Here is a 20,598-nt window from a genome sequence, read left to right on the forward strand (position 1 = left end):
GAGGATGATGCACTCCAGATCAGTTGCTGGGCCAAATGTGCAGGGGTTAAAGGTCGCTGGCAGAATAACCTCATCACAAAAGTGGTTCAGTCAAGTTGTGCTTATGACAATCACAGTGTTTCCCCAGTAGTCAGACAGACTCTCCAGCACTGCGGCTTCAAACTCACCCTTGGGAACTACAAGGAGGGAGCAAAGAGCGTCAAACTCAAATAACATTAACAGACTCTGCCAAATAGATCTAATTCAGTTTAATGTGTGATGCAGATTGTGCTGACCATAGTGCATTTAAATTAACTGACAAAGTTGCTCCAATAATTTGCTTATTTTTTGGGCTTTAAAGCCCCTTGCTGAATTGACATGTAGGGATTTTGCTGTATTATGCTTAATTAAATCTGCTCCCTCTACCTCACAAGTTACAGGTTTTCTGTAAGTTATTTTGGTAAGTTGAATGATTATACTTCAGAATTGTCCCTTTTGAAGTATTTTAATCATTGAATAATGAAGTAGAATTAGTCTTTTTTTCTGATCTGAGAACACTGTTGTTGCAGTGGTGTGGTTGATGATGTTATTTAAAAAATATATATTATTTTTTGGCTTCATGAGGTTAATTTATATTTCTGCTGAACACAAACACATTGCAAATATTATAAAAGGTCTCATTATGTCACTTTATTTCACAATTTGTAAAATTACAATATTCCACATGTTTTCAGAATGCAATTTATCAAAAGTTAATTAAAAGTGCTTTTCCTACCTGTTATTCTTATCTTTTTATGTCACCACCACACTTTTTAGCCGATAAATATATTTGATAGGAATACTTAATTCACTACTAATTCAAATTTGTCTGATTTTTTATTTTTTTTTGGAAAAGGCTTGGTTTAAATTAAGGCATTGTGTCAGTTATGCATTTCAAGAACATTATTTGTACATTGATGCACAAATAGTGTTTGTCCATACAAAACCCACATTTTTCTGAAAAACAAAATTACATAATTAATCTTTTAATTATCTTAGCAAAGTTTTACATTCACAAGACATGAGTAACTCATAAAAACCCTCCTATATTACCTTCTGTAACACTGAACTTAAGATGTATTTTGAAACCCTTTCAAACATGTGAACACAAAACTTGAAACTTAAGAAAACAATACAAATTCTAAAGCTTTTCAAATTCATGGAACTGCCCAAAACATTCATTATTATTTATGTGTTTTGTATTATTATTATTATTGGTATTTTTTCTTTATTGTATTCCACACTCTCTGAACTGTTGAACAATGTAATTGATTATTTTAAGATCTTTATTTGACCATTTTATTAACCTAAGTACAACAGTGTTTGTCCATTGCGCTTCCTTTGTTCAACGCTGGTTGGCACCATCATTTTTCCCAGCACGCCGCTCACTAACTTGTTGTTTTACGTCATTTCCTACGTCATTTCCAACCAATGGGATTCAAGTATATTGTTTTAAAAAGACGTAAACCAATTAAACTGCCGGCAAATGTATACGTCATATTATTGACGTAAAATCGACCAATCGGACACTGCAAAGCGCTCGCTGGAAAAGCCACCCCAGCCAATGAGCGGTTAGGGCAGGCAGCAGTGTTGAGGTGTAAGGCGGCCCTCCCCTCTCCTCTTTGTGATCAACGTTGCGCGTGTTACTGGATCGGATTAAACACTCTTTTTAAAGGTAATCAGACGCTCGCATTTGGTGTATAATTTCTCTACGTGATGCGTGTTTTTATTTCTAAATCAATGTGTTTGTGTATATCAGCTTGATATAAGTATCTGCTGCTCGCTGCGTGGATGAGTGGTCCGGCTAAGGCTTCGCTATGCAAACCCATAAACGCTCATTGATTTAATACGACGATTGATAAAACATAAATTACAATAATTAAGTAATTAGACCATTCACGAATTTAATAATACGTTTAACAATGCAGGCACTACAGTACACTCTGTAATAACGAAATTAAACCGTAATTGAACACGAAGACACCAAATTGCATTCACATCTGACTCAAAATAACTACTTGCCAAAGGAAAAATCACAGTCACACGATCACATTAGCCAATTCGGTGTTTGATTTATTTAAAAAAATTCTCGGTGATTTAAATTGGTTGAAATTTCCTGTTTATCTGTGAGGTTGATTGTATGGCTGATGTAAATTTGATATTGAGGGTATACGTGGATGTGTACAATTTAAAAGTCTGTGTTATAACACTCTTATAGCTCTTTTTGACTAAATGTGGATCTCTTGAGATTAACCAGGCCAGAATCCAGCAACAACATCAGTCGTGGCTTTGTTTCCGATCTTGTATTGTAATTCTTAATTGAATGTGCACTTTTTGGGGTTGCATTTCAATTCTCTGGTAACATTGTGGATGTTTGTATTGGTGATTTAATGTGTTTTAAATAGATGCAGGGAAACCGAGGACCACGGCCAGAGCAGCAGAACCATGGCCCTCCCCGACCGCAGCCCAACCCCCATCAGGAACAACAGGGGAAACCGTCAGGAGCCGACAGCAATGGCCAGCATACTGATGCTGGAGACCAGAGTAGCCAAAGTAAGCAACAGACAACATTTGATAATATGAACCAGAATGGATTGAACCAAAGTAATCAGAGTTCAGGAGGTGGTACTCAATTCCACTTAATAGCTTGGAACCCACACATAATAGCATACTGTAAGTAAAATAATACATGTGACAACTAAAGAATGACCAGCAGTAACGTAGGAGCTTTTGCTGTCTAAAAGCGATTAAGCGCTTGATATTTGTGTTCTAATGTTGTATGGTTGCTCAGTGAGGTGTTGGACCTTCTTTCCTGCAGATGCTGCTTTCACTATAGACCTGCAGAACTTCAGGAAGCCTGGAGAGAAGACCTACACTCAGAGGAGCAGACTGTTTGTGGGGAACCTGCCTGCTGGAACCACAGAGGATGATGTGGAGAAGCTCTTCTCCAAATATGGAAAACCTTCTGAGATCTTCATCAACAAGGACAGGGGATTTGGCTTCATCAGGCTGGTAAGTTTGATTAGACATCAGTTTAAAATGGTACTAAATCAGGAGGGAGTGACTGGTTGTACACAAACAAAATTATTGATATGAAAGCTTATTCATAATCCAAACTCCCCTCATTTTATTGCTGCATTGTTTTGTCAGTCACTGTTTTCTGGAAAAAAAAAAAAACTGAAATTCAGTACAACAACAATGGCAGTGGAAATATGTTATTTTTCAGGCCTTGAATAATCAGGGAAATTGATAAAACATTGAAACATGGAAATCTGTAGTTAATAATAATTTGTTCCATTTATTCTCTGCTCTTAAATATTTCATTGGTTAGAAAATTATCTTCCTGGGTGCAATTTCTATTAAATGATTCTAAAAAAAAGTATTTATTTCACAATCAGAAGTAATGAAAACATGTTAGTCAAAGGGTGTGAGAAACCCAGGTTGAAGAATATTTATGTCCTATTCTGTCTCATCCACACCCTCACATGCAGTTCGTGGTCTTTTTTTGCAGGGATGTTAAGGGGGTCATGAAATGCGCTTTATTTTTATTTTGTTTTATGGTTTTATTATCTTCTCTGAGGTCCATTGATAATGTTAGTACAGTTTTTTTGCATTACAATATTCATACTGTGTAGACCATCAGAAGAGAATGAACCAGCTCAACAACATTATAAAACTAAATGTCAGGGTTTACACAATGCACATCCAACACATTACATCCAAATTTATTAAATGGTTAATCTCAAGCACAACTTGGCTATCGGTATACATTTTGGATTATTGTCTGTAACGTGGATACAAAACCACCACGGCGTGCGTGCAAGAAATGTGCACTTCATTCTATTCACTTGTACACGGTACAGATTCTGTTGGAGAATTAGTGGAAGCAGAGTGGCTTTATGTGAGACTGAAAGAATTGAAAAAACAGGGTTTTTCAGGTACTGACCATTTTTCGGCGGCTGCCGCAGCAAATTCAATGACAATCTCGTGTTCTGGACTTGCTTCTCATCAGACATACGATCTCAGACATTTGATATTCTGATATTGTTTACAGAGATGACTTAAACCATTAAGAGCCTAATGAATTGTTTTATTATAACAATTCTAGTCATCAACATCAGACTGAAATGTAGTGTTGTGGTAAGCTTGATTACCACTTTTGTTTTCTCTGACTATGTTTGTAAAGTTCCGAATAAAGAAAAATTGTGGAAGTGGTTCACTTACCAGTCAGTACACTTGACATTGCATTTGCTAACGCATAAGGGGAGTGTCCTTACACAACCTAATTGAAACCTCTCTACAATAATGCCAGTATTCTAATATTGGCTATAGTGTTTGAGTCCCACCCTTTTAGGTGCTAAGCTGTGCACTATGAAAACAGGTGCACAAACACCGTTCCAGTTATTCATCTCTCATCTAGAAGCCCACTACTACTACGCTGTCGACTGCACGAGTCAGCGGGTGGGATCTTCATGGCAACGAAGCTCCGCTGCAGTGTTCCGGCGAATATCACTCCACCTCGCCGCTTCACTGGTGAACGGGCTGCTTCAGCATCCTGATTCCCTGCAGTGCTTCAGCAGGAATGGTTTATCCTTATAATCCTTTTTTTATTTTTTATTTGGAATGCCCAATACCCACTACCTTAGTAGGTCCTTGTGGTGGCGCGGTAACTCACTCCGATCCACGCACAATGTGCCACCCGGCCCTTGATGTCAAGAACCACTAATCGCAACCACCAGGAGGTTACCCCATGTGACTTGCCCTCCCTAACAACCAGGCCAATTTGGTTGCTTAGGAGACCTGGCTGGAGTCAGTCAGCACACCCTGGATTCAAAGTCGCGACTCCAGTGTGTGTGTGTGTATATAGATATATTTTCTCTAAAAAAGTTGCTTATGCATCTTTAAGATGTTGTTCCTTAAGTGTTCCTTGTGCGAGAGGCACATCCCGCCATCAGATCAGCATGAGAGCTGCATTTACTGTCTGGGCCCACGCAGAGTCAGCTCTCATGGAGACAGACTGCCCTCACTGTGAGGGCATGAGTCTCAAGACGCTTTGCTCGCGAATTGCCCTCATTCTGAGGGACAAAGTTGAGCAGGATGAATTTGAGGTGGTCCTCGTGCCGGCACACACCCCACGAGCCCCTCAGTCTCCATGTAAAATGTCTTTGCATGGCTTAATCTTGTTCGGCAGTTCTGATGATGTCACGTCTCTCACAGCATCAGGTGAGTGGTCAGTGGATGACGTTACTGCCCCTTCCCCCGGAGAGGAGTGTGTACATGCCACTGATAAGGAGATGCTTTGTCCTTTCAAGGGCAGTTGAAGAGCTCAACATTGAGTGGTCTCCTCCAGAGGAACCTACACAGTCTTGCCTTGATGAATGGTTCCTGCAATCTGGACACCATCAAACCACGTCCCTTAGATCCCCCCTAAAAGAGGCGGTAGCGCCACAAGTAGCAGGGTGTGGAACTCATGCCCCTTTTGTCTAAGCCGTTTCGACTAATGCCCGCAATGTCTGGAAGTGCATACTCCGCTGCAGGCCAAACTGGTTCATTACTCCATGCGATAACTGCTCCAAGTTAAGCTCCTCAAACAAATGGACAAGCAAGGCTACGATCAAGAGACGTTACGGACTTAGCGCTGCGAGCAACAAACCTTGTGTTTTTGGATCGTCGCATCTGGCTGACCCTCATGGAAATGCGTCACGTGGGAAAAGCCACTCTTATGTGATGCTCCGGTGTCTCCAGCCAGCCTTTCAGAGGCTCTGTGAATTGAATTGCTGAGCGCTATGTCACGACTCGACAACACTCACAGGTTATGAGACATTTTATGCCAAAACGGAGCAGTTTTCATCACAACTGGATGCCGCTCTGTCCAGCGTCCGGCTAAAAACCCCTCAGCGCCGCCACTGGTGGCGCCAAGCCACAGTTTCATCCATGCAAACCATGGCCCAAACAAAGGAAGCCGCCTCAGCGCAAGCCCTGCGCCGAGGGGGGACACCCCCTTCCCTATGCAGCAAAGCACTCCTGACACACAATACTGTTCCACTCTTCCCCACTGCTGTTTGTCAGGAAAGGAATAATGTTGTTCAACTTGTTGTTTTCTGTGTCTCACAGTAGTCACATGCACCGTGTTACAGGTGGCTTTTTCAATTTGCGTTCGAGGGAACTACGAATCAATGTAAAGTAATTCATTTTAGTCTGTCTCTGGCTCCCCGCAAGTTCACGAAATGTATCGATGTGGCACTCGCCCCATCAAAAATGAACTGTGTGTGTGTGTTTTGAATTACCTCAGCGATTGGTTATTACTAGCCAATCAGAGGCACTACTGAGCAAACGCAGAGACTTGCTGCTTTGCCATATGGAAAATCTGGTCTAATGTCAACTGGGCGAAAAGCACACTTTTCCCAGCCAGTAAATCTCCTTTGTAGAAGTGGGAGTATGTGTTTCCCCAGGTGTGCCTCCATACTGTCCTCCAAGTGAACATGGAAACAGTTTGTTTAATTGGGCCGAAGTGGCCAATCAGTCCTGGTTTCCGGAGATTGAAGTACTGGATGGGTCTCCATGGAAAATACTGCTGAAGAAAGGACTGAGAATCTCACCTGCGCGTGCTCCTCTCCTTTCCTCCTCGACTGCCTGTCCGACTCGTCAACTAGAAAATGTCAGAGAAGTGTGGCGAGGGGGACTAACATAAGTGTGTGTGAGTTAAAGCAGTCTTTCTAAACTGGTGGGTCACAGGTCTATTTGGACTTGGTTACGGACAGCAGGGAAAGAACTACGCCATGGTTCTCCCATTGAAGATATATCAGTGGCCACAGAAGAGATAGCCTATTAAGGACTGCCGAGGAAGATATATTGATAATTTCGCAATCGGCTAAAGGCTTCTCATTTGCACTTTTGCACGAGTGTACCAACTTGCGCTAATGATCTATTACTATCATTTAAGACTAGCTACACTGACCTAACCATGGTAATCAGGCCTTTCCTCCTGTGTAATATGTATGTTCTGTTTGAATTATGTTTGAAATTAAGAAACAAACGGGATAATAATGGGCTCATTTAAGTAAATATGCTCATACATTTTTAAAAGGGGGGGAGAGAATTTCCTGTAAATTTTGTTGACATCAACAAAAATAATGTCACGATGCATGTCCTTGTACTTGAAAAACATGATCAAAACTATGCAACATAACAGGGAATGTGACCCAGGATACATTAAATACAGGTTACGTTTTTACTATGGTGGGTCGCCACTTGATATCCAATGTGAAATCTGGGTCCTGAAGAAAAACCAGTTGAGAACTACTGAGTTATTATGCCCTGTGCGGGTGCTACATGCATATGTTTGAGCGCACCCGCCAGTTTAGACTGTCTGATCAGCTCAGTGTGCTATAGAGGACGCATGAAAGGAATGTCCATCTCCAAGCAAAGACTTTCTCACTGGATCATTGATGCGATTGCCCTGACTCACCAATTGGTGTTAAAGCATGCTTAACTAGCCTCCTAATGTGCATGGACGAACTGTGTATTTACATGACGTATGTTTTGCAGCAGGAAGGTATTCTCGGAACACATTCGCTAGGTTTTACAACCTAGATGTAACATCTCTCTCTTCACAAGTCCTTTCTGTTTACAGTGCTTGCCATTTCATTGGCAAAATATATGATTGTGTTCCTCCCTTTAAGTACGGGCTCCCCATCATTATACACAACCGCCTGCATTCAGGATGCACCAATAAAATCACAAGCACTTTCATTATAAATAAACTTCCTTCCTAACTGGGTTCATGAAGGGGTTAATTCATACTATATGACTATAGTTCATATATTCATTCTGAGTGCTCCCCTCCTGGTCCAACATGAGGGTCACTAATGCCGGTCACCGTCCTGCGTGACTGCAACGTCATGATTCCTCTCTGGAAGGTTATGGCGTGAAGTGCTGTGTGATGGGATTCTGTTCCCCATATGCATTAGCAAACTAATTTTGAAGTGTACGGAGTTGTAAGGGAATGTCTCTGTTACGTACGTAACCTCGGTTCCCTGAGAAGGGAACGGGGCATTGCGATCGCTGGCCTCACAAGACTCGAGTTATTTTGAGTTGCGAGAGATGCGCTCCTTGTCCCTCAGTCAGAAAATTCAGAGGAATTGTGTTTGCATGCCTGCTTCTATAGCGAACAGCTTTGCGCCTAAAAGTGCGTAACTCAAACACCATAGCCAATTTTAGCATAGGGCAGAGAGGTTTCAACAGTTGTGTGGAAGGACACACTCCCCATATGCCTAAACAACCGCAATGTCTTGTTCCCATCATTGCAGGGAACCAATTTAACGTATGTAACGGATGTTTTCATTTATAAAGTATTTAATTCAACTGGATTTTTCAAAAATCAATTTCATTATGGTTAATATATAAACCAATTTTTATTGAATGTATTTTTTGTTGAAAAATTACTATATTGTGATATATCATTATCGTGATATAAAATTAGTGATGTCATGATAAGATTTGTCATATCGCCCACCCCTTCTGTTTACCATGGAAGTGTCCGTTGCAGCACGTCGCATTGCGGTGACCGTAAACCGATGTGGTGTTCCATTTTGCACTGCATGCAGAGCCGCTACTACTGCCAACAACATGAATAAACAGTTTAGAAAGTTTGTGTCGACATGCCTGGTGTAGACAGCCTCAAGCCGTTGCATAGCGTCAACGGACACTCCTTGTATAAACAGGATGTCAGCACCATATACTATCACAGTCATAACATGAAATATTCATGATTTAAACCATTTACTAGGGCTGAAACAATTAGAACAATTGTCGACAAAAATGTTCATTGTCGAATAGTCTTTTGATCTCATTTAACGTAACATGAGATCACATTCAACTGTAATGATGACGCTTGAGAGCAGCACTGCATCTCGCGCCTGACTGAAGAGAGGAAGAATTACACAGCTCACAGTCCAGATGCACTCTAAACTTTCCAAACAGCTTCAGCTTATGTAGATCGCAAGTACAAGGGAATTATACAAAAATATCAAATAAGTTAATACGGAAGCACACTCGTTGTGGAATAAGTGGAGTTGGAGCTCTTAAAAGGAAACACCCGTGTTACATCTTAAATGCAGTTTTAATGCTTTATAGCTTTATTAAAGTTCAAATAATACGGAAGCAGTTTATGTAATTAATTACAAACTCCGAAACTGGCATTTCTCTGTGCGGTCAGTGCCTCTTTTATGAGTTGCGCGAATGTCCTTATCTAAGGTGGAGAGATTGAAACTGCACCCGGCTGATGGGCACTCGGTCACGGGTATGCTCGTCCATCGAGTGTACACTTGCTGCGGCTAGATTGTAACTCGATGCTCACGACTTATTGAATCATAATATATGTCACTGTGCATTTCTTATCTTGAAGAAAATTGGCAATATGCAGCTTTATTAAAAAGTGTTTATTTGTGTGTGTGAGTTAAAGATGGATTGATGTGAACCGAAAGGTGAGAGAGGTAGTCTTCGCCACATTATACACTGCAACAAAATGTTTTTAATTTGTTTTTGCTTGTTTTCCAATAAAAATATCAAACTCATTTAAAACAATGTGCATTTACTTTAGGAAATATACTGCAGAAGAAAAACTGAGAACGTTGAAGATAATATAAAAAATACAAATGTTTTAAAATATCTAAAAATCCTTTAAAAAATGATGCATTCACCTGAGAAGCAGCATATAAGATATTTATACTTTGCTTTTAGAGAATAGATCTTGAATATATCTATAATTTGTCTAAGTATAACCAAGTGAAAACATTTACAAAATAGACTTATATTAAAGATACATTCTCCTAAAGGAAGTATAAATATCTTGTTTCTTTTCAAGTAAATGTAATTTCCTGAAATTCCAAATGAGCCGTTTTTGCAGCTTGGTTGAAATAAATAGTTTTTCTATGTAGGAGGAAGTTATTAGTTCTGAAACTTTGTATGATTTTATTGTACAGTGACCTCTTATATGTCAAAATATCAAGGAAAATTTTATTCCTCATGTCATGACCCCTTTAATAAAATTCTATTAATTTCAGAATTAATGCATTCAGTAATCATGCCAGCAGACTTTGATAAGGAAGTCATGTAGTCATCTGCCGATAGAGGGCGCTTGTGCGCTGGATGTCACGTCTTGTTCATATCACAGATGACGACACACAGGGGTTCAATGTAATCAGCATTTCTCTATAAATGAAAACTATTCTGCTTGCACCGTGATGGTGTATTAAAGTACAACATGAAAACAAGCATGGTTGGTCCGCTGGTCTGCTTGTTTACGGTTAAGTCAGTGATCTCCAAGAGGGGCACATTCAACTGGCATCTCATAACCAGAGAAGTGGTATGTTATGTACTGTATGTATACGCAGCTTACTATGACTGGTAACATAATTGGACTTAATGTATAATAAATAATCTAAAGGTCACACATCCCACGATCCACAATGTGACGTTTTAATGAACTATGTATTTGTATACAAGTTATTCATTAATAGTAATTAATTAACAGTAATTCAAAATTTCTAACTAGGCACATCCTAAATGTATTACACTGAACTAAGAATATTTTAAGAGGAAAATGCCAATACTTGCATTTCTTAAGTATTAATAAAATTATTAGAGCCGGGACTTTATCGCGTTAATTTAGATTAATTAATTACAGACTTTAACGCGTTAATTAAGATTAATTAATTACACAAAAAATAACACGTTTTACGCATTTTAATTTTTGCACCGTGGAACGTTTCTCACTGGATGAGTTTCGGCGGACCGATTATACTGGAGCACCAACTAGCGTTCATGACTTCAGACAACAACAAATCACAGTGAACATGAACGAAGAAGCTGACGAGACCGCCTTGGTTGGCCCCGTGGATGGGAAATTTTGTTATAAAAAACGAACGGATGGAAGCGTCGATAAGAGCATGGTTGTGTGCAAGCTATGCAACAAGGAATTCGCCGCAGCACATCGAGCCTCAAGTATCACCTCAACGCAAAACATAATACAAAAATAAACAATATTTTGTTGCTTAAGCTTATGTATTCAGTCATTATTCAATGGTATACTAAAAATCCATGTGAAAAAAATTACTTCTCACTGTTCTCAGGTCAAATATTTATGCAATTAAAATGCGATTAATTTCGATTAATTAATTACAAAGCCTCTAATTAATTAGATTAATTTTTTTAATTGAGTCCCGGCCCTAACAATTTGGAGTCCTTCACATTTGTGGTATTAACAATTAATGGTTAAATGAAAATGGCATCCCTAGTTTGCAGGTTCACAAACAACAAAGGAGTCCCTGTATAATTTGTTTTCATGATTGAAACATTTGATAAACCCTAGGATTCTGCACTCCCCTTTTTAGGAAACGAAGACACTTGCAGATATTGCAAAGGCAGAACTGGATGATACGCTCTTCCGTGGCCGCCAGATCCGTGTGCGTTTTGCCACACACGGCGCTGCACTGACGGTTAAGAACCTGCCACAGTTTGTGTCAAATGAGCTCCTGGAGGAGGCCTTCTCCATGTTCGGCCCACTTGAACGGGCTATTGTCATCGTCGATGATCGCGGCAGGCCCACTGGGAAGGGCATTGTGGAGTTTGCCAATAAACCATCTGCCAGGAAAGCTCTTGACCGCTGTGCCGACGGAGCCTTTCTTCTAACCACGTGAGTTTGTGTGTCTGCTACACCTTTTTGGTATACTTGTACAATGTTAATGGAAGATGGGTTTCTAAATCTGTTTTTCATCTCCAAACTCAGATTCCCGAGGCCTATTACTGTTGAGCCAATGGAACAGCTAGATGAGGATGAGGGGCTTCTTGAGAAGCTTATTAACAAAAACCCACTATTCCACAAGTGAGTTTCTCGTGTTCTCGTATACATTGTATATGTAAGTGATTAATATACAGTGAGTCACTCATTAATGCAAAATAAGCCTCAACAGGTTGATCATGAGCTGTAGGGGTCTTGTCTTCATACATAAAGTATATCGCTGATTGTGATACACTTAACCTGTCCATTTGTTAATTAGTTTTGCATCAGAATTTAATGACATTATTTTAAGTGAGACTGCAGAGTGATCTTAATGAAGCTAGCACAGCTATCTAAGAAATCAGTTGCCTGGAATGATGGTCAATAATAGTAATTCTATGAATACATTTGACTACAGAGATCTGCGATGTGACCAATCAGAATCAAGTATTACAGAAAGCTGTGTAACAAAGGTCTACATCTATCATTGCTCTAATTTATGATTCCTAACGCTCTATCTCTGTCTTTTGCTCTTTTCAACTCTTTCTCTGTCTATCAGGGAGCGTGAGCAGCCACCCCGCTTTGCCCAGCCAGGCTCATTTGAGTACGAGTACGCGATGCGCTGGAAGGCTTTGATGGAGATGGAGAAGCAGCAGTATGAGCAGGTGGACCGGAACATCAAAGAAGCTCAAGAGAAACTGGAGGCCGAAATGGAGGCAGCGCGACACGAGCACCAAGTCATACTGATGAGACAAGGTGACCACACACACACACACACACACACACACACACACGTTACTTTTTATAGGGATAGTCAACCTGAAGATGAAGTTTGATAATTTCCAGATATTTTGAAAGTCAACTAATTGTCTTAATCCAACTCTGCATAAGCAAGATGATTTTGGTTATTCTGAGACCTCGTTTGTTTGGGGACGTAAAGACAGTTCAAACAGCTGGATGGCCTGACGTTGAAGGCATGTCTTGAGGCACGTTTTTAAACGTTGAACTATTTTACCTTGACATGCTTGTTTCTCTCTCTGCTTCAGACCTCCTGCGCAGGCAGGAGGAGTTGAGGAGAATGGAGGAGGCTCACAGCCAGGAGGTGCAGAAACGGAAGCAGATGGAGCAACGTCAAGAGGAGGAGCGACGGAGGAGAGAAGAAGAGCTCCGTGTCCACAGTGAGGACATGATGAGACGGCAGCAGGGGCAGGGAGGCAACTTCTCTGAGAAGGTGAGTGTCCGCAACACACTTTCTGTGCCACAAATGTTTTTGAAAAGTAGTTTTATGACAAGATTATTAAAGTAATATCCTGTTTAACATTTACTCTTTCAGAGAGATCCAGACATGAGGATGCATATGGGAGGTGAGAATGAGACGACATTCTTTACACATCTGGTCAATTTAACAGTGAACACCTTTCATAATAACGTGCCTTCTCACCATTTTAAACATGACTAAAAGCTCATTATAAAGCAATTACACAAGTGTCACAACAAATTACAAAATTTCTTTCATTCTAATCAATACATTTAGGAAAAATGTATGGTCTTCCATAAAGGGTCTGTTTGTTTGTTCAGTTTTGCCATGTGTAATGCCAGAGAATTATGTTCTTAATATAATTTGTTAAATGTATCATCCGCCTTCAGCTTCAGAATCTCTGTCTCTTGCTCGGTTGTTTTTGATCATTTTGAGCCGGTGACTGACTTTTTTAGAGGAGGTAGTTGGTCACTTGAAGCCCTCGGGTTCTCCAAATGATGCTGTTCCCCCTCGACTATTTAAGGAGGTTTTCCCCACTGTAGGACCATCTGTTGTTGCAGTTATAAACAGTAGTCTGACCTCGGGGGTGGTCCCTGAAATTTTGAAAAATGCAGTGGTTCAACCTCTGATTAAAAAACCTGCTCTGGATCCGTCAGTTCTTGCTAATTTCAGGCCTATTTCCAAATTGCCCTTCCTTTCAAAAATCCTGGAGAAGATTGTGCACGGTCAATTATTGGTCTTTTTGGAAGAACATAATATACTAGAGGTTTTCCAGTCCGGCTTTAAAACCTTGCACAGCACAGAAACCGCTCTTTTAAAAGTTTTTATGATATCTTTTTAGCGACTGTGTTATCCTTGTGCTTTTGGATCTAACTGCTGCATTTGACACAGTGGATCATGAGATATTGATTTCACGTTTAAGGCAGTGGGTGGGCATCAGTGGCATGGCACTGGAGTGGTTTAGGTCATATTTAGCAGATCGAACTTTTTGTGTCAGCATAGGTGAATCTGTATCCTCCTCTGCTCCTCTCTTGTGTGGGGTCCCACAGGGCTCAGTCCTCGGCCCTCTACTTTTCTCTTTGTATTTGCTTCCACTTGGTTCCATACTTAGTACGGCATTTCATTCCACTGTTATGCAGATGACAGTCAGATTTATGTACCTCTTAAAAATAAAAATGATAACTCTGTTGGACAACTACTCAATTGTCTCGACGACATAAAGGCCTGGATGGCTCTGAACTTTTTAAATTTTAATGATAAAAAAACAGAAGTGATGGTTTTTGGAGGCACCACTGGGACCCCGCCTGTAGATCTGGGCTCATTGGCACCCTATATTAAACCTAGCATTACAAACCTAGGAGTTAAAGGGGACCCTGAGCTTAAATTTGACAGTCAAATCAAAGCTGTTGTCAAATCAAGCTTCTTTCATTTGAGGCAGCTGGCCAAAATAAAGCCAATTCTGTCAAGACAACATTTTGAAACTGCAATCCACGCCTTTGTAACTACACGGCTGGACTATTGTAATTCGCTATATGTGGGGGTTAGTGGGTCCTCCATCACCCGTCTCCAGGTGATACAAAGTCTCCAGGAGCAGCACGTCTTTTAACAGGCACACGTAAACATGAGCACATTTCCCCTATTTTAGCTTCATTACATTGGCTGCCTATTCAATTTAGGATCCATTTCAAAATTTTGTTATTTGCTTTTAAATCATTAAATGGTCTTGCCCCGCCATACCTCTCTGAGCTTCTACACTCTTATAAACCCGTCCGCGCTCTCAGGTCAGATGATCAGCTGCTCCTGACTGTGCCTAAAACTAAGCGTAAGCTCAGAGGGGACCGTGCCTTTGCTGTGTCTGCACCTAGACTTTGGAATGATCTGCCTTTGCATGTTAAGCAGGCCTCTTCTTTATCTGTTTTTAAAACCCTTCTTAAAACCCATCTTTTCTCTATGGCTTTTGACACCTAGTAAGATGTCTACTTTATTTACTTGATTGTATTTGTTACTTTGTTTTTATTGTATGCTTATTAATTGTACATATGTAAATGTATATTTTTCTGTACAGCACTTTGGTCAACTTTGGTTGTTGTAAAGTGCTTAACAAATAAAGTTGGTATGGTATCCACATAGTTTATAAACTTCTTTTCCTTCTCTCTCTTGGGGTTAAAGGTCAAGGAATGTCCATGAACAGGAACCCAATGGGTGGAAATCCCACAGCAGCAGGTGCTGCCAGCTTGGCTTCCAATGAGGTAGAGGTCATTCTCATACACACAAACTTTCATACGTTATGCAGAGAATACATTGTGAGCTCCATTCTCTCTCTTTTAGCAGGGGTCTGCCAGTAATCCAGGTGGTCTGCCACTTCCCTTTCCTCGTCCCGGACCTGCCATCGACTTTGGCACTAACAAACGCCGCAGATTCTGAGACCATCGGCCAAACACCTTTTTCTTTTTTTACACACTGGAAGATATTTTTAAGTGCAGACTGTGCTTTTTGTAGAGCCTGTGTATGCATTTCACAAATGGGATTTGTGTGGGCAAAATATGTTTTAAACTTAGCTTGACGTATGAGTTTTAAGTTACTCCCTAAGATTTCCCATCCCCAGGAGACTTAAGGGACTGTTTCTAGGCATTCATCAAGCCCAGTTCTGGTTTAATTGACCGTCTAGCTAATGGTTTCTTACTGAAGTGTTTCCATCTCAGGATGAGGGTTTATCTGTGCAGGAAACAGCCCCAGGGTGGACATTCAGCTTTGTATAGTCCTATTTTCTCCATTTTATTTTCTTCTGTTTTGTGTTTCACCCAGCAGTGACCTTCTCTATTGTAGAAATGAGCTTTTCTCGTCTTGTCCTCTGAAATACCTGAATTTCTTGGTAACTTTAAATAAATTCATAACTACATGTTACACACAGTCCTGTGTTGCTGACAGTTTTCTTGAATAAAATTTCAGCCACGTTTTGCAATTTATTGTAACTAAATCCATTCCCATTATAACATTTACATATATGACAGGGTATCTGCGGGTCCTTAAGTATTACATTATTTTATTTTTCAATTTAAGGCCATTAAAATTCTTAAATATAATTTGCTGAGGTCTTAAATTTTGGGCCGTGAATGGAGGAGACGCTTAAAACAGTATCTGCACGAGTCAAAATCATATCTCTGTTGCATCCGTCATTTAGCAGCTGACGCATGAGTGATTACGCGCAAGGAAGCGAATTTTAATGAATTAACGATGTTTACACGTGAATAAACCCGTTAATCCGAAATGCAAATGGCGGTATTTTTCGTCTCTAACATTGTCGCTCCTGCTTATAATCGACAAAGCGTTCGATGTTACAATTTGTAAGCGCGCGAGGTTGGAGCGGTCTTTTGACTCCTTTCAAATCGTTGCGCTTCCTTATTTTACACTACCTTTGACAATAATTGTAAATCTAACAGAACTACTCAGCTGCTGAGTTGCATCCGTTACATCTCTCACTTCCATCTCTCTAGATCTAGGGCTGTCAACACAATTGACATTCTCACGCAGTTAAAACGTCTTGGAGCAAAGAGGACACTGCATGATTTCTGCGAGTTACTCCGAGCAATCGGGGAAAGCAGCAGCACATTGTCTCAACCTTTCATAATTAACATTTTCAATACATCTTATCAATTTTAAACGGGCATTTCATGGTAAGGAGCATAGACGTTGATTTGTACTGCAGTTTAAAGTGTTTTTTTTTTTAATCGTTCCGTCTACAAAACATTAGAAATATATAATTATGGACACTCGGTAGACAAACTCCAGACAACATGAGTTGAGGAAAATCAAATGGGATATTGGAGCTTTTTACAGATTTACACCATGCATGCCATTGAAGAGATTGTAAATCTATCCCTCACAGTTTCGTTTCCTTTCCCATTAAAACAAAATCGAACATGGCCCTACTATGAATTAATCCTCTTATTTACAAAAACGTGCAGTGTGGTGGCATAAAGCCCGCTGACTGTTGTTAGATTTGTCAGATTAGAGGATTAAACGAAAAGTATGACACAAAACCATCATAAATACAAACATATTCTTAGCGATAGCCACAGCAGTCAACTAGAGCGTAATTCGATTAAAATTACTTTTTACGCATTGTTTTTGCCACCACTTCCGTGTTTGACTTACGCGGTGACGTTGCCAAAGCATTGGTTAATGCGTCATGTCTTGGTAGAAAGCAAGTGACTAAAGAGAAGGGTCTCAGTATAGGCTGCATGCATTCATAATTCATTTAGAGTTGTAATGTTGTATTTCCTTAACACAATGCACAAAATATATTTATATTATATAAACATGTCAAGAGACATTCAGTAGCCTCAGTGTTTTTGTATTTACCAGCTAATTAATTGTGTTTTTATTATTATTGCATAAGTGGTCTTTTTAGTTAATTTTTTTTGTCCTTAAAAAGTCAATTTCATTCCTTCGAACCTGCAGATACCCTGTATGAAGAAAGTGATTGTATCTAATTTGTGAACGCTTAATTCTTTGATTCAGCCTTTTGAATTAGCAGACAATTAAGTGCAGCTATCAAGACACCAGAGGGGTTTGTGAACCAGTACAGGCACTTTTAAAGGTGCACTTAGTAATATCTACCTCAAATGTTTACTCCAGAATGAACTGAATTGTAATTTGGAAACATAAAATCGTGTGCTCTTGCATGAGATGAAGACTCCAGTCATATCAGTAACATTATAAAAGCTTTTTTTATTCTACATTGAGAGGGTCCCCTCATGGGGGCTGCCATGTTAGGATCACATACCTACTTAGTCCAGAGAGGGGCCACTTCTGATAAAATGAATGGGAGAAATTGGTAATGTTTGTGCTCAGAACTCCAAATAGATAAGGCAGTAAATCAAATACTCCGGAGAGAATGGGTGTATGGACAATTTATTTATATAACAATTAATATATATTACAAGCCCCTATCATCAAAACAATGTAGAGGCATTTTAAGCTTTATTTAGCCATGATGTGGATAACATTAATTGTTATGAGAATATAAAAATAATACACATTAGTTGCACGTAAATATCTATGAATTAATCTGTCGAAACAATCAACAAAAATTTGTTCTGCTTGTTAGTCAATCATAAAGGCCCCAAAGAAAGTGGCCTCCTGGGGAAAGCGTATGGTGCTGATGTCTAGCACGTACAGTGAGAGCCTGTCGCCCTTTTCTAAGCGAAACAGCGCCCCCTGGTGGCTGGAATAGAGCTGTACATCAGACCTGTCGCTTGGGCAGGATGTCACTGCAGATTTTGCGAGCATAACTAGCTCCGGATAGGATGGCGTTCTCTTGTATAAATACTGCGTAAAATGCACGTCTCGTTTTTTGCGTGTTTCGAAACGGACCTGAGAGTAAACAAAGTAAATTCCATCTTGTGGCACAGCTATCTCTCCATCAGGGCTGAGGCGCATTAAACCCTCCTGGCTGGTATGGCCACTCATGTTATTATCCCACTGAATACGGACCAGTTCAGGAATTCCATCTGCGGATTCACCTGTTCAAGCGAGATATTAGGATCAATATGCATTCTTGTTAAATTGAATATTTCAGGTTCAATACAAGTTAAGTTCAAAAGCATGTGTGGCATATTGTTGATAGGCTACCACAATATATATCTACTTGTCCATCCTTTTCTTAAAAAAAAAAAAAAAAAAACTAGGTTACAATGAGGCCAATTTTTCTGAGGGTTTAAAATGCAGAAATGTAAAACTTCAACTATAAAATTATTTTAATTATTCTGCTAAAACTCATGTGTTATTTGAGCTAAGTTGTTAAAATCTTCAAATTTACTTATGTTTTAGAGTTTGTTGACTTTACATTGTCATGGAAGCTGTATAATTGGCAATAACTTTACACAGAAAATAATGTTAACACACTTATTGATTATATCTTGTGGCTATACTTTTGAAACAATAAGCATTTTAACATTTACGGATTGGCCCCATTCACATAGGCTACATTGTGTTTCACTATAACCCAGATTATTTATTTTTTTAAATAAAGGAGCAAATAATCAATATTAGGCCTATGCCACAAATGGTGTCGATTGAGCTTAATTTATATTAAACACGGAATATCCCTTTAAACAGTGTGTTGTTGTGTAGAAGGTCTTTACCATTTTTCTGCAGACCCCGATACTGTTTAAGTTCTTGTTTTGCCCCGACGTGCACCGCTGGTTTCAAAACATCAGTGATGTTGTATTCTGAAAGGCCCAAGAACACACTTCACCCCAATGCAATACAGGACGATCAAATAAAATCAAAAGTAAATACATATATTTAGCCTACCTTCTAAAGTCTCCAATACAGAATTATGTATGTCCAGCAACAGTCTCTGTTCAAAACAGAATTTGAAAATCATCAACATTTAAATATAGAAAGAAAAAAAAAGTTTCATATTTTGAAGCAGTGTCTAGAAATACCTGTTGTGCACTTCGTTTCAGTTCTTGATTGAACATGTCACAACTTGCGATTGCCGATTGTTCTGTCGGTTGGTTGAGATCTGTGGAGAGACAGTGCAGTGGATACCCTCCATCTCTGCCTGTTTCACGAGTCTTATAAAGTGGGGAACAAGCAGTAAATTAATAAACGATTGCATATCTCATATGTTATTACAAACGAAAAACAGTGCATGTTTGATGATTAGTAATTATTAAACATTTTTAACTCACTCTGTGAATATCCTCGGAAAATTCATAAAGAAGAAAAGCCGTGATAAATGTCCCCGTGCTTAATATTAAAGTCAGAATCAAGAAGAAAATATGCTGTCCTCTTGCATTTTTGTTTTCATGTGAGGTTTCGTCCAGCTGGCTGTAATTGGGACTGATTGGAAGGTTTGATGTCATGTTCCGATCGTGTTCTACAGAATATTCGCATGACAGAAAGAGAAAGTAATCTTTCCTGTCTCGCTGATATCCTGGTGAAGTCAAAGGTGTTTCGCTTTCTTCCGCAATATGAGTTTGTTTTCCTCCCTGGAAATTCCCCGTAAGGCACCGCCCCGCTTAGGAGACTTAGGAGTCGGCATAAACTACATATGACCAAATTTAATGAAAATTGCGACTTTAGTTCACACCTTTTTTGGAACGCCTCGTTACCATCATCCAGAAGTGATTGTGGTCGCGAGACAGGTCGGGAGACTCGCACACAATCACTAATAGGCTTAAAGATAACTTTTCTGATAAAAAATTATGTACAGTTTAAAAATGTAAATACTATTTCCTGATGTATATAGAATAGAAATGTAGGCTATAGGCAACATATAAAATTAAAAAAAGTATTTTTGAAAGCTGGTAGCACCCTGACACCATTGTGCATTATTTTGTTATTGCTAGTAGCTACACCAAGTTAATATAGAGAGGCTTGCCCCTAATTTACTTACTGAAATATTTGTAAAGATTTGTGTTTATAAATGGAAGAATATATCTTTAGGAGAAAGGTGGGAAAGCGAACTTTTATAACAAACTTATTTGTAGGCTATATAAATATACATTTAGGCTACAAACCAGAAGCCACA

At 39.5% G+C, this 20,598-nt stretch overlaps 2 protein-coding genes across 3 annotated transcripts; one reads left to right on the plus strand and one right to left on the minus strand.

Annotated features, from left to right (window-relative positions):
* The first annotated feature begins 1,606 nt into the window (after positions 1–1,606).
* Positions 1,607–16,011, plus strand: LOC127626724 (non-POU domain-containing octamer-binding protein-like). Of its 2 annotated transcripts, none has more exons than XM_052102700.1 (10): positions 1,607–1,693; positions 2,424–2,571; positions 2,837–3,030; positions 11,412–11,713; positions 11,807–11,902; positions 12,357–12,553; positions 12,844–13,028; positions 13,131–13,161; positions 15,225–15,304; positions 15,384–16,011. In XM_052102700.1, exons 2-10 carry the CDS (start codon positions 2,424–2,426, stop codon positions 15,477–15,479), a joined length of 1,329 nt encoding a protein of 442 aa, XP_051958660.1. In that variant the 5' UTR covers positions 1,607–1,693; the 3' UTR covers positions 15,480–16,011. The 2 variants fall into 2 exon arrangements, with proteins under 2 accessions (XP_051958660.1, XP_051958670.1); XM_052102710.1 differs by having other exon boundaries at positions 15,387–16,011.
* A 1,789-nt stretch (positions 16,012–17,800) lies between these two features.
* On the minus strand, positions 17,801–20,054 carry tnfsf10l4 (tumor necrosis factor (ligand) superfamily, member 10 like 4). Its single transcript, XM_052108761.1, has 5 exons — positions 19,757–20,054; positions 19,508–19,639; positions 19,374–19,419; positions 19,202–19,288; positions 17,801–18,580 (listed from the first exon to the last, which is right to left on the minus strand). The coding sequence occupies exons 1-5, from the start codon at positions 19,928–19,930 to the stop codon at positions 18,162–18,164; spliced, it is 858 nt and encodes a 285-aa protein (XP_051964721.1). The 5' UTR covers positions 19,931–20,054; the 3' UTR covers positions 17,801–18,161.
* Positions 20,055–20,598: the final 544 nt, after the last annotated feature.

This window comes from Xyrauchen texanus, chromosome 3 (assembly GCF_025860055.1).
Source record: "Xyrauchen texanus isolate HMW12.3.18 chromosome 3, RBS_HiC_50CHRs, whole genome shotgun sequence".
Classification (NCBI taxonomy): Eukaryota; Metazoa; Chordata; class Actinopteri; order Cypriniformes; family Catostomidae; genus Xyrauchen; species Xyrauchen texanus.